Source organism: Sminthopsis crassicaudata, chromosome 3, assembly GCF_048593235.1.
Source record: "Sminthopsis crassicaudata isolate SCR6 chromosome 3, ASM4859323v1, whole genome shotgun sequence".
In the NCBI taxonomy this organism is placed as follows: domain Eukaryota; kingdom Metazoa; phylum Chordata; class Mammalia; order Dasyuromorphia; family Dasyuridae; genus Sminthopsis; species Sminthopsis crassicaudata.
This window is the reverse complement of record NC_133619.1, coordinates 243,630,575-243,645,767: the sequence shown is the minus strand read 5'-3', so window position 1 is coordinate 243,645,767 and position 15,193 is coordinate 243,630,575. Positions and strand designations below refer to the sequence as shown.

The 15,193-nt window shown below is 31.0% G+C and overlaps 1 protein-coding gene across 1 annotated transcript in view; it reads right to left on the bottom strand.

Moving 5' to 3' along the window:
• The window catches only part of OCA2 (OCA2 melanosomal transmembrane protein), a 654,184-nt gene that overhangs the window by 426,194 nt on the left and 212,797 nt on the right, over positions 1-15,193 (bottom strand). The window contains exon 11 of the mRNA XM_074300312.1: positions 12,135-12,200. Coding sequence (XP_074156413.1) covers positions 12,135-12,200 — 66 coding nt within the window. The remainder of the gene's footprint in view (positions 1-12,134; positions 12,201-15,193) is intronic.

Genomic DNA, 15,193 nt, shown 5'->3' with positions numbered 1-15,193 from the left:
GGGAATAGAAGCTTGAGTTATCTTTGGTCACTACAGATTTTTTGGTCAAGAGAAAAGAGTCTATTTCACAGAGAAACTTCTAAACAAAATGAGAAAGGATGAAGTTTTTAACTTTAAAATTTACTTATATATTTATTAGTATAAAATAGAATCACTTTGTTCTTTGGATGATGACTATTAAATTTGGTGAAATATTAGCAATAAAAAATAAGAAAATAAGAAAAGTTAAATGAAAAATGGCAAAAGATCAGTACAATTTAATAAGACTGTTTTCATCTCCCATCTTTGCTCTATGTAATTTGAGTCTCAAGCCTATAATACATTTCTTTCTCACTTCTACTGATTAGAATCTTAACTTCTTTACAGGTTCATCTCAGATATCATATCCTATTTGGAGCATTCCCTGATCAATCTGTCAAAAAAAAAATTAATTGCCCATTCTATTCCAGGCACTGTGCAAAGAAAAAGACCCTGCTCGTAAGGAACTTATAGTATGATAGATGAGATAACTATATACATACAGGAAAGAGACAGAGTGAATGGGAAATATCTCAGAGGATAGACACTGGCAAAGAGTAGGGTTCAAGAAAAAACAATGCAAAAGTTGAGGTTTGAACTGAGTTTTGAAGGAAGCCAGGAGACAGAAACAAGGAACAGTCAATGAAAAGGCACAAGGCCCATGAGATGAAGCATTATCTGTGAACAGCAAGATGCTCAGTGTGGCTGAAGTGCAAAGTGCCTGGAGGGGAGTAAGTTTTAAAAAGAATAGGAAGGTATAAAGGGGCTGAATTGTGAAGGGTTTTTAAAGTGATACTAAAGATTTTATTTTTATCCTAGAGATATGTGGCTACTAGTGTTTTCTGGGTAGGGGATAATATGGTCAGATTTATGCTTTAGGAGTTAAAGAGATGATGGATTAGAAGGGATAAGAGATCTACAGCAGGGAGACCAATTAGAAATCTATTGAAATGTTACATGAGGGAAAGTACCAAAGCTACTGGAGCAGAGAGAAGATAAATAGAAAAATAGAGAGATGCATATATATATATATATATATATATATATATATATATGCATATATATATATATATATATATATATATGAGAGTCAGACAGACAGATAGAAAAGAAATATAGATACATCTATCTATATATGTGTGATATTTTCTTCTCAACTCTTTTATACATGAGGAAATTAAAGCAAATATAGTTAAGTAACCTGCCCATGGTCATACAGCTAGTAAGTTTCTGAGGCCAGATTTAAGCTAAGGAAGATGAGTCTTCTATCCACACTATCTTCTATGTGAGTATTCTATCCACTAGCCCTACATACATACATACATATATATATATATATATATATATATATATATATATATGTGTGTGTGTGTGTGTGTGTGTGTGTGTGTGTGTGTGTGTGTGTGTGTGTATGTATATGTATGTATGTATATATGTATATATGTGTATATATATACATACTTGTATACATACATATGATATAAAAGTAGAAAAAACAGTAAAAATTTGTCATGTAAAGTGTGTGAGAGTGAAGAATCAAGGAAAAGAAGATTTCAAGATAAGATGACTAAGAAGATGCTGGAGCATAAAAGGGAATCTGGGAAAAGAGGAGAATATAAAAAAATAAATGAGTTCTGTTTTGAATATGTTGAGTTTAAGATAACAACAGGATAAAAAGTTATGATGTTTAACAGACATTTGGTGACATTTGAAGGTTAAGAAAGAGATTAGGATCACAAAAATATACTTGAGAATCTTCTACAGTCACAATATTTCAATCCATGATAGCTGATGACATTACAAAGTAAGAAAGAATAAAAAGAGAAGAGGCTCAAGACAGATCATGGTGGAATATAAAATAGAACAGTGGTGTCAATCTCAAATAGAAATGGTTTCCACATATTGACTTAAAGAAACACAAATTAAGATTATTAATGTTGTATTGCATTTTTATTTATTTTGTCATATACTTTTCAATTTCATATTAATTTGATTCAACCCACACTGAGGAATTCTATAACCTACAAGGAACAAGTTTAACAACTCTAGTATAGAATATATACATAGGAAGTCAGAATGGGGTAGAATTTATCATACTTCATTTAAGTCAAAAAAATCCAAAGAGGAAGTAATAACATCAGAAAAAAATTTCAAATTAGAAACTACTAAGAGAGATAAAGATGAAAATTATTCACATGTAAAATTATTATTAATTGTAAGTGAACCTAATGGTATGACATCTAAGTGTTTTCCTTTAGGAAAAATAATTGGAAAATTATTTCCAAAAATAATTGACAATAAATTTAATGATAATGGAAGAATTCATTACTTTACTTTTAGAATATAGTAATTGAAATGAAATTAAAACAAGAAAGAAATTAAACATTAATAGAATGATAAGAAAATTGCATTTGGCAGAAACAAATAATTAAATATATCATGTTTTCAACTTTATAACCTCCAAATGTTATGTTCTAAGGAAAAGAGATTTGAGCAAGTTGAGAAAGATCAAAATATTAAAATTAGTATTATGGATTATAATGTATTTCAAAAGTAATCAATAATGAAAATATGATGAAAAGATATGGATCTATATAAAATCTAATTATGCATTGAATAATTCCTGTATTAAAATATCAAAATAAAAACATCAAAAATAATAGCATAATATCTGAATATCATAATTTATCACCAATATGTAAAGTAGCACTTAGAGACAAATGTATATACTTTTCATTCTTAAGGAAATTTTAAAGTTAAGTTTTATTGATTCCTTTTGCTTTTACAAAACAGTTATTCCTAACATATATATATATATATATATATATATATATATATATATTAACATATATATATATATATATATATATATATATATAAAAACCCAATATTGGATCTTCAACAATAATAAAGGGTTAAGCAAAGTCAAGTGAAACAGTGAACATTCTGATAATTCACAACCAATACATCCTTCATACAAAAAAGAGAAAAACAATAATTTCTTTGCAGTTTAAAATCAGAAAATGAACAAATTAAGACACTAAAAATAAAGATGAAAATGATATTAAAAGGAGAAAGCAAAAAAAGAATAAAATAATTGAATTGATAAATCAAAGAATGTTTTAAATATTAATAAAGAATTTTAAATTATAAAATTTATTCAAAAAAGGTAGAAATTAATATCAAATTACCAAAATTGGTAGAAAAGTCACATCAAATGTAAAACAAAGCCAAGTCTTAAAGATATAAAGTAAGATTATAAAAGAAATGTATGAATATTTATAAATATATAATATTCAAAGTGAAAAAAAAGAATTAAAGAATCTAAATAAATAAAACTCTGAAGCATCAGTTACATGAATTTTTAATTGAATGTCATATAAAAGAGCCCAGCACAAAATACATTTTCAAATGATTTGATATTCAAAGAATATTCATAATATTTACTCATTAAAAGAATAAATAATCCCTATACTAAATAAATTTCTTTGAAAATTTCTTTCTATGAAGCAAAATATTATTTTATCATGAACCTGGTAGAAATAAAACAGGAAAAGAAAAATGTTAAGTCAATATCATTAATAAATAATAATATAAGCAAATGTTAATAAAATAGGTAAATTTAATATAATTTCAAAATATATTCATTGATCAAGTAGAATTTATGGCAGAAATACAGTATGAAGGGAATAATTACTATAAAAATTACGTCAATGAGAAAAGCATCTTATTTTATCAATAGATGGAAAAGGTGATAGTCTTTAATAAGTTAAATTTGTTGATCACCCAAGGGACATAGGAGATGGATATGGTAGGTGCATCCTGATGCATCCTTCCAGCATAGAAGTAGAATAAATAGAAAAGTTCTTGATCAATTTAAATGACTTTGAAAGCTACTAAATAAATAGAATTACTGTTACACAGCAAGTATGTTTGGTTTGGTTGATGAAACTTAGTTCATAGACTAAAGATTTGAATATCTGGCACCTTAGATTTGATGTCTTTTAACTAAATACCTGAGGAGGAATTCATTAAGAAATAAGTGAGAAAAGTCAGAGGCCTATGCCTCTGTATCAGATTAGGTCTCTTTCCCTGAACCTCACCTCCTATCCTGCCCACCCACCTCCAAACACACAAAAATATGCTCAGAGGAGGATCTAGTAAGTAAACTTCAGAGGACCAAAGGATTGAGACTTTTCATTGGCACTCTACAAGAATTCTTAAAATAGCAAGAGCAGGGAATAGAATCTAGTACTCCAATAAATATATTTCTAAAACCTGAGTTTTGTCACTGCTAGATGAGCTCTGTGAGCTTGAGCACATTTTCCCCAAAAGGATAATATACTTATGAATGAATATGTCATACACTTTGATTAGCATTTGGAGAAAAAAATTAATGATCAATTTTAATTGTAATAATTCAGTAATATTATCTCTTTTTCTCTAATAATTACTAAATTTGTAGGATCGAATAGGACAGAATCTATCATTTCATTGGTACAGAGAAATCTAAATGAAGGTACTCCTACCAATGTAGATTGGCATCTTTTTTTCATCTTACAGTCTTAGACAGATGCCTATGCACCCTGGGAAGGAAAGTGATTTGTCCAGGATCAAAGACCAAGTAATATGTGAGAAGTGAGATATAAATCTGATATGATCATACTTATACTTTTGAAAAACAATTTTGACAGCTACTTGTCTTTAATGACATATGGAAAAATTCTGTCCTTGGTACTAACCTACACAATACCTTTAAAAACCAATTAGACAAATATAGAGTATTTGAAACATCCTAGTACAGTTTATAACTTTTAAGCTTTTGTTTCCTAAAACTGCACTAAAATTCTGGGATACTCTGTACATAGAAGATATATGTATAAAATTTTCAAATGAGAAATAGAATAGGTTTCATGGAAGTCTTAATATTTAAAAAGTTAATAACAATCTGGAAAATGTGGTCCAGACCAATAAGCTGAAATATAATAAGTGGTTTAGACATTTGGGAAAACAATTTAGAACTATCTAAAGACATAAGAAAGATTTTATATATACATATATAGATATAGATATAGATATAGATATAGATATAGATATAGATATAGATATATGTATACATACATATATATTTCAAGGATCAAAACATCAATTGAATTTATACAAGATGAAGGAAGATAAAGGCATAGGTAGGAAAATACCTAAGAGATTTTTAAATCTAATACATAAGTTCAATATGAATCAAGAGTGTTACCATGACTAATTCAAAAAAAGTTAATATAATAACTTTGTGCTTACTACATGCTATTTTTATTGTTATTTTCTATCTTCTTTTGTTTTCTCTTGAATAAAAATAGGGACTTATCTCATATCCTTTTGTTAACTACCTCCTGTACTCCATCTCATCCCATTTCTAGCCTGTCACATACAATCTACCTAGTACACATTCAAATGTTTTATGCTAGTGATACTGTTACATAAATTTTAAGTAAAGTTAAAATTTTCCAGGGGCTGACCTCAGTAGCCTCACTGGATGATAGAAGATGGTTTCAATTATTCACGAAGTTTGGAGCTACCAGTGAGATAACTTTAAATAGCTATTTAGAGAATTGTGTGCTCCTCTAATCAATGAAGGCTTAAAGTTAAAAAAAATTTATTAAGGTGATTTCATACCTTCTCACTGTTAAAGTGAGGCAGATGAATAACCTTTCCTTCAGAACTTCTTAGAGAACAAAACAAGCTAAGAACCTGGTGCCCCTGAACATAGAAAAAAAAGGAAGCGGGCAACAAATTCAAATCATTTTCATAAAATCTTTTTTAAAAATTTTGGAGGACCAATCAATGAAATGTTCCAGATTCCAGAGGAACAATAATGAAGAATACTATCCCATATTTGACAAAGAAATGGCAGGCTTATAATGAAGAATGAGATACACGTTTTTTGATGTGGTCAGCATAGAAATTTATTTTGCTTGACTTTTGTTAAAAGGATTTTGGTTTTCTTTTTACCCCCAAAGGAGAGATTGAGAAAAAGCTAGAGAGGATTGTGGAGTTTTAATCTAATTATTCTCACTTTTTAAAAAACTATACCACCATATCATTATTAGGCTAGAAGTACAACAGCCTCTCATAGCACAATCTCACTGCTCATAGGAGGGGAATTTTTATATTTTTATCTGATCCAGTTTGCCCTACCCCCAGAGATTTAACAGTATTGGTACCAAACAGTATTGATATCCAATTGGCACTACTGTATTTCAGAACTCAAGCAATCTGCTAGCCTCAACCTCCTCAGCAACAGAATTGCAGGTATTCTGTTTTACACCTAGTCCTTATCCCAACCATCATTCTTTAAAGAGTCACTTATTCAGGATCACAGAGTAAAAGTACCAATGGAACTTATATTGGAATCTAATCCTCTCTATATGCATCCCTGTTGATCTAAAATATGTTTTATGAAATATAATGATCAATATATATTCTCACTTCTTTTTCCTACATTTTCTCTTCCATCAGTACATTCATAAGTATGAGAAAATTTCACTGAGCCGTGTTGGAAATTATTGTTGCAAATGGTGGATCAAGCCAAATGTTCACTGAGATTCCCTCATTCTAACTACAGCTAAGTTTGCCCATGTGAGTATAAGGACAGAGGATCCTTGATACTAGAACTGCACATGGAATTCAAATGGCATTATTTTGGGAGAGAGAAAAGTCTATATGATTTCCTTGGTTTGGGGCAGTAGTATCAAATCATATAGAAATCAGAGACATTAATACATACACAAAATGTAATCTTATCTATATTCTAATTTATTTCACAGTTATATTTTAATTTTATTCATGCTTCATTTAAGAATTTTATGGGCTTAATATTGCCCACAAGATATTTGTTTGACTTACTCTGGTATAGGAAACTCCTTGTGAAGAAACTTCCTTTACCAATACAGATTCTTAACCATGCTTCTACTGTTCTGTAATCTTAGAGATTTGTCTGGAGGCCTGAATAATTGTCTTTCCAGCATCTGTCAGAGGGTCAGGACTTGAATTCAGGTATTACTGACTCAGAGCCTGGATCAGTCTCTCTATGTATGCCTCTGAGTGTCCACAAGGTTGTTTACATTTAATGTGGGGGATGAGAGGAAAGTTGAGGGTTTAATGGTAAATAATGGTTTTCTTAGTTTTGCTGCAGATTTCTTTGGGAGACAGAACCTTTTTGGCACTTCTATTTACTACTAAACCTAGCTACCAGTTCAGCTATTCCAGATGTACTCAGAATACAGAATTTACTCTCAGTACTATTCTGAGCACAGAACATATACTAGCTGGTATTACTTATACCTTTTGTTCTTTATATGGTTTCCTCCAGTGATTCTGTAATCTTATAAAGAATAAAGATTTCACCTTATACTTGGGTAACCCCCAAAGCATCCATAATTCCAAGGATTTTACACTGTGGGTGAAGTAAAACAACATGGAGGCATATAAGTAGACAAAGAATAAATCCAAAGCAAATATAAGATAACTTTGGAAGAGGAATCATGAATATACAATGAAGAGGACAAAAAGACAAGAAAGGTAGAAAGTGGTACTTGAGCAGAGTTTTGATTGAGGCCAGATATTCTAGAAGATAAAAATGAGGAAGGAGTACATTCCAGTGATGTGTGGGGTGGGGCGGTATAGTCATAGGTACATAAGATGGTGTGCTATGTACAAAGGATAACAAGTAGGTCAAGTAGGCTCAGCAATAAAGGATACAAAGGGAAGAATTACATAATAAATCTTGGAAACAATTGGTACAGCAATACTACTGTTTGCCACATACCCAAAAAAGTCCAAGAAAAATAAAACAGAATAAAATGTTTTATACAAAAGTGTTTTATAACAAAAAAAAAAAAATACAACTGGTAAGAAAATATGTCCCTAGTAACTGAAGAATGGCTAAGTGAATCAAAATTATGTGAATATAATGGAATATTAACAAACCCTTCAAAATGATTAGCATGACATATGCAGAAAAATGTGAGAAAACTTGTACAGACTAATGCAGAGTGAAGTGAATAGAAGCAGAATGCTAATACACACAAGGATAATATTACTAGAAAAGAAAACAACTTTGAGAATTCAGAGTTCTGATCAATTAAGTGAAGACTGATGATGAAGCCTGTATCAATCCTCTTAGAAAAGAAGTATGGATTACAGGTGTAGAATGAGACCTACTCTTTCCAACACACTCAATATGTTGACTTGTTTGGCTTGACCATAGTTGTTACCAGGGACAACTTCTCTTAGAGGACTGGTAGGACTTTGATAATGTTAGAAATGGAAAAGAAAGAAAAAATATCAATGGAATATTTTAAATAGATTAAATTCTCTATAAGAGAATGTTGATCAATATAAGAGAAAAGGAAGTTCAGAAGGGGACACAGATAAGTAAAGTAGTTTTGCTAATAGTTAATAATTCTATTTTGGGGGCAACTAGGTGGCACAGTGGATAGAGCACCCGCCCTGAAGTCAGGAGGACTTGAGCTCAAATCTGGCCTCAGACACTTAATGCTTCCTAGCTGTGTGACCCTGGGAAGTCACTTAACCCCAATTGCCTCAGCAAAAAAATATATTATTATTATATTTTTAAAAAACTATATAACAGAAGTTCATGGTTAAATAACAGCCAGAGTTTATATAGCATTTTAAGGTTTATGTGCACTTTATATAGATTACCTTATTTGATCTTCACAACCATGTGCTATTATTATCCTCATTTGAGGGATTTAAAAAAAACCTCAAAAATTAAAATATGTAAAGTGATTGTAATAAGTGTCTAAAATAGGATTTGTATTCAGAATTTTCTGATTCTAACCACTCAATTGCTACATATAATCTCCTTTGTATATCAAAATGTCTGTCTTTACTGATTCTTTTAAAGTCATAATAAAAACAAAAACTACAAAAAAACTAGATTAGAACTAAATTATGAAGGGCTTTAAATGCCAAATAAAACATTTGTATTTGCTCCTAGAGACAACAGGAATCCCTGGAGCTCCGCAAACAAGGGGATAAGAGTCAGACCTAGTTGACATTCTGGCGGGTATGTGGAGTTCAGCTAAGACAGGTGAGGTAAGATAGCCATTGGGGGCTTAAATGATAGAGGTGACAATATGAAAGACTAATGGAGGGCAGATATGATAGATAATATAGAAATTGAATCATTAAGACAATATTTTAGTTGGTTGTTGAGAAGGTAGACTGTAAAAGAATATAGTGTCAAAGAAGGCTAAAGCTTTGATGACAAAGTACTATTGCAACAAAATTAGGGAAATCAGGATCTCTGAGGAACAATATGAATTGCATTTTGGACATACTGAATTTGGATATGCCTTCAGAATATATAGGTGGAAATATCTAATAAACATTTGATGATGTGAAACAAATTCTGCAACTTAGAATTGAGAACTTATTCATGAGTTGTCAAGACATTTTAATTGTTTTCAAAGAAAAATAAAATAAAATCCAGCAAACATGGGCTAACATTTTTTATACTTAGAGAATGTGTTTTCTATTGAGTTAGAGAAAAGTGAATATATAGAACTAGGAGTCATGTATAGAGAGATTATAATTTAGCCAACACAAGATGATAAAATCACCTAAGGAGAAAGATAGAGGAAAGGAGAGTGGAAAGAAGAGACAGAAAGAGGTCAAAGACAGAGTTTTGGGATACTTCCACAGAAAGGGAATGGCATATGAAATAATGGGTAGCTGGGGTAGTGGATAAAGCACTGAACTTGGAAAGTCTCATCTCCATTTATTCAACTCCAATCTCAGACATTTACTAGCTACATGATCTTGGGCAAGACACTTGTAAAATAAGCTGGAAAATGAAATGACAAACCACTCCAATGTTTCTGTCAAGAAAACCCTCCAAAAAGGGATCACAAAGAATCATGACACAATTGAAATGACTAAATAATAACAATATGAAATAATAACCCTATAAAAGAAATTGACAAGCAACAAGACAGATAAGATGAACCAAGAGAGAATAATATCATGAAAAAGACATTGTTCATGAGAAGAGACCTGTGAACAACAAACTGCAGAGATCTCAAGAATTAGGAGTGAGATAAGGATATTATCAATTAAGAGGTCCTTGATAATTACATATAGCCAATTCAGCTAGATGATAAAATCAGAAGCCAGATTACAAGTGTCTGAGAAGTAAATTAGAGATGAGAATATAGAGATGAAGGTAGTTGATTGTTAATAGTATATTATGTTTCGAGTAACAACTTTTTTACTCATTTGTCCTTCATATTCCTCTATTTATCAATTTTATGAAGCAAAAAGGCCTCAATTTATAATTGCATAGTGATTCAAACATTTTGTAATGCAATTTGGAATAGAATTATGCATACCCTTTGACCTAGCAGTATCACTACTAGGTCTATGTCCCCAAAACATCAAAACCAAAATGGAAAAGAATCTTTAAGTACAAAAATATTTATAGCAGCATTTTTAGTGGTTACAAAGAATTGGAAATTGAATGAGTTGGTCATTAATTGGGAGATAGCCTATCAAGTTGTGTTATATAATTGTGATAGAATACTGTTTTCTATAAATTGTTGTTATTTGTCTTTCATTCTTGAAGAGAACCATGATATAAGGGAGATGATACCATGACATGCAAGTAAATTGGATTGAAGTAAGGGAGTAATGACAAGCAGGAGGCTCTCAGAAAAATCTAAAAAGTCTTACATGAACTGATGCAGTAAAAATGAGCAGAACCAGAAGAACATTGTACAGAGTAACAGCAATACTGTATGATCAACAGCTTTGAATGACTTAGCTATTCTCAGTAATACAATGATTTAAGACAATTCTGAAGGACTTTTGATGAAAAATATTATCTATCCCCCAAAAAAGAATTTATGAAGTCTAAATGTAGATTGACACATATTTTTAAAACTTTTTTGATTTATCTTTGGTTTTTTGTCTGTTTTATTTCACAACAGGACTAGCACGAAAATGTTTTACATGACTGCACTGTATAACCTTTATCAAATAGCTTATCTTATCAGGGAGGAGAAAAGGCTGAAGGAGGGAAGGAATTTGGAACTCAAAAAAAATTTTAATGAATGTTTAAAACTGCTTTTACATGTAATCAGGAAAAATAAATTATTAAACTTAAACATACCTATGCATAGCTCAGCAAAAAAAAAATCCACATTGACTATAGCTGAAAAATATATTGTTGACAGCTTTTTCTAAGAGTTTAGTTGGGAGGAAAAGGAAACATACAGGATGCTATCTTAAGGATGTAATAGAATTGTTTCACCTATATCAAGGTCAAACAGGGATTTAAAAAGTAATTATTGAAATTTTAAGGATGGATGAAATAAGCTGTGTATATATATCATCAGCACAGTAACCAGCAGATAGAAAGGGGAGAGTAATTTGGGGGAAAGTACTTTGGAAAAGATGATGGTTGGTTGATTGTTGTCCTTCCTTTTTGAAGAGGAACAAAATGGCATCACTATGTTAGAGTTGAGTTATAGTATTAAAGGAATCAAGTTCATACAGATAAGAGATAAAGGAATACTCTGAAGCTAACCTATTAAAGAGATCCTCGCTTCCAGTGGTAATGGCTTTAAGTGCACTCTTATGCCCACCAAAATGCTTTATCTAAGTCCTTTTTTTGACATGTCATATTAATAAGTCAATTTAACTATGTGGGTCTCAGATTCCTCATTTGTAAAATGAGGGAGTTGTACTCTATGATATTGAAATTTCCATCAATCCATAATCCTATCAACATATTGTCAAAGTACTAACCTCAAGTAAAATAGATTTTTCTTTAATCTTTAAAGCATTCTATATTTATCACTAAAAAGAAGACAAATTCTGCAACTAAAAACTGTCTAGAGCTTATTCATAAGCTGTCAGGGCTTTTTAATTGTTTTCAGAGAAAAGAAATCAAGCAAGTATGAGCTTACATTTCTCAATCAAACACTGATTTTCAAACCTTTCAAAGTCTTTTAATAAAATAAAAGACTGTTAGCAAATGCTAAAGAAAATATCATCAAGGTTCAATACTGATGTCTCACAGAGAGGATTTTAATTACCATTCCAAATAATAATGCCAGTGTCTCATAATCAATCCACTCCACCACTCTGACCAGGCTGGGTCTCTGCAAAAAAAAAAGAAAAACACCAATAAACACTGTGTATCACCAATATAGTCATTAGCTGTGAACATATAAACACCTCTCACTTAAAAACCCTCTCCATTGGGATAAACCTATTGTGTTCCTTCCCTCTGGAGAGCATTGACAGTCTAGTTCTCACAAATTCAACTGCATGCATCCAGCATTTTTTTAGAAAGACAGACCCAGGATTACTTTCTAAAGAAATGAAACAATCATTCCAGCAAAATGATCCCACTTCTATCTCCAGATTTATTTTCTCATATAATCCAATCATGGAATCTGCTAAATATTATAGCAGTAATAAAGAAAAATTCTTGAATTTAAATAATGCTATATAATTTTCTAAGTGTTCTTGTATTTGTAAAATAAAATTTAATATTATAATAACCCCGGAATGTACAAAGGACAAATATATTATGTCCATTTGATACAAGAGGAAGTTGAGAAATAAAAAAGTAAAAATTACTTCACTGAAGTCATATAAATAGAGGAATACATATGGACATAAGATTTGAACATGGATCTGGTAATTTCTAATTTCCTTTAATTCAAATGAGAGGCAATACAGTATAGTAGATACAGTAGTGTCCTCTAAAGGGAAGCATGGTATCCTCCCAAGAGGTATGTGGTCACCCAATTGATGGACAGGAAGGAAAGTGGGATGCACTTCACCTTCCTCCACAATATTGTCATTTCTACCTCCACAACATCCCTTACATCTATCACCTTCTTTCCACTCAGCAACCATCTTAGTTCAAACCCTCATTTCCTCTCAACTTGATTATTGCAATGCCTTTCTATTTGATCTCCCTTCTTCTACTTTTAAGTTTCAATTTTATCAATCATACACCTGCCAAAATGATTTCTGAAAGCACAAATCTAGTGATTAGGAGAGACAGAAACATATACAGAGAGAGAGGAAGAAAGAGAAAAAGAAAGAAAAAAGAAGATAAAAAGAGGTAGGGAGGGAGGAAAGAAGAGAAAGAATGAGAGAGAAAGGGAGGAAGGGAGGGGGGAAAGGGAGAGAAGAAGAAAAGAAGAAGAAGAAGAAGAAGAAGAAGAAGAAGAAGAAGAAGAAGAAGAAGAAGAAGAAGAAGAAGAAGAAGAAGAAGAAGAAGAAGAAGAAGAAGAAGAAGAAGAAGAAGAAGAAGAAGAAGAAGAAGAAGAAGAAGAAGAAAGAGAGAGAGAGAGGAAAAGAGAAGGGGAAAGAGAGTGTGTGTTGTTATTGGCAAAATCAAATCACATCTAGGTTTGGCACGTTCACAACTTGGTTCCAATCTATCTTTCCAATCTTGTTACATATAACTACCCTTCCAGAATTTTATGGTCTGACCAAACAAGCTATTTTGCTATTCCTGCATTCATATAAAAATTTAAGTAAAATATTTAAATATAAACATGAAATTCAGGCATGATATTACCCATTCAGCAAAACCATGTAAAGACAAAGAAATAGATTAAAATGAAAAAAATTGATGAATTGAAATCAGAGATCATTCACTTTTGCTAGTTGTTTTTTTTTTTCTATATGGTTAATGGCTGTACAACAGAAAAACATGATCCTGCTGAAAATTTATGTTCATTGACCGTTGGTTTATTTATTAGATATTTTGGTATTGTGTATCTTTCAATTAAAATGTCTAAAACAAAATGGAATTCATCTGCTTGGATAACTCCAAAATCAAGTTAATGGAATAAATAATAAAGTCTGACCTAGTTCCCAAGACAAAAGGATTTTTAAAAAAAACCTAATAGATCATCTTCAATCACATTGTTCTCAAGAGCATAAAGGTAATAATAACTTAAATTTTAAAATACTGTTTATTACATTCTTTTAGATTCTATTTTTGTGTTTTATAATTTATGACATTATTCCAGTAGCACATTATATAACTTAGAAATGAATAAATATACAAATATTAATCTTTGTATTCTATTCTTTTTTAACCAACTTGGGCATAAGACCAGAAAAGTCCAGAGATCATTGGAATAGAGTCCTGGATCTGGAATCAGAAAGATGTGGGATTCAAGTCCTATTTGCTATTTGAAACAAGTTACTTGATAGTTCTGAGTCTCTGTTTCCTTATGTGTAAAACAGATGCAATAATACTTGCTTTCAATACTCATTACCCAAGGTTGTAGGACATGAAATCAAGTGTTTAGAGAACTTTGTAACTTTAAAACAGTATGTAAATGTGGTGGTTTTTATTGATTCATTTCAACAATGTCATATTAAAGCAGAGGATATAGAGAAATTTTTTAAATGCCTTCATGGAATTTACACTCAAAAGTGAATACTCTTTTTTGCTATACTACCATATTTCCCTTACATATTATTGTCATTTTAGTGGATATACTAAACAGAATTAATCTATAATGATGTTTCTTACTATGGAGACTTTGTTATTATATTTCGATTTGCCTATATGCAAAAGCTCAAATAATTTTTAAATTAGCCATAACTAGTTTTTTTTTATTACATTCAGTCTCTTCTTGTGCTTCTAAGTTGTTTGTTGTTATTTTGATAACTGACTATTCAACTAATGTGATTTTTAAAAGAAAACAGTGTTTTAAAAGTTTTAAAAGAAAACAGATGTAATACCTATAAACCCTCTAAAGGAGGCTTAAAGTACAGTAGAAGGAATATAGGCTCTGGACAAAGAGAACCTGAGTTCAAATCATGCTTTTGATGGTTCAAATCACATATCTATGTGACCTTGGACAAGACCCTTACCAGCAGTTCATTTTCTATTTTTATTAATGACATTATTAATTCTCAAGCTTGAAACATGGGGAAAGCAAGAGAATCATCATTTATTGAGCTCTCACTATGTGCCAGGCATTGTGCTAAGTGCTCTAAAAATAATATCTCATTCAATCCTCACAACAATCCTAAAAGACAGATGCTCTTATTATACCCATTTTGCAATAAAGGAAACAGGTTGAGAGAGATTAAGTGACTCTCAAAAATCACA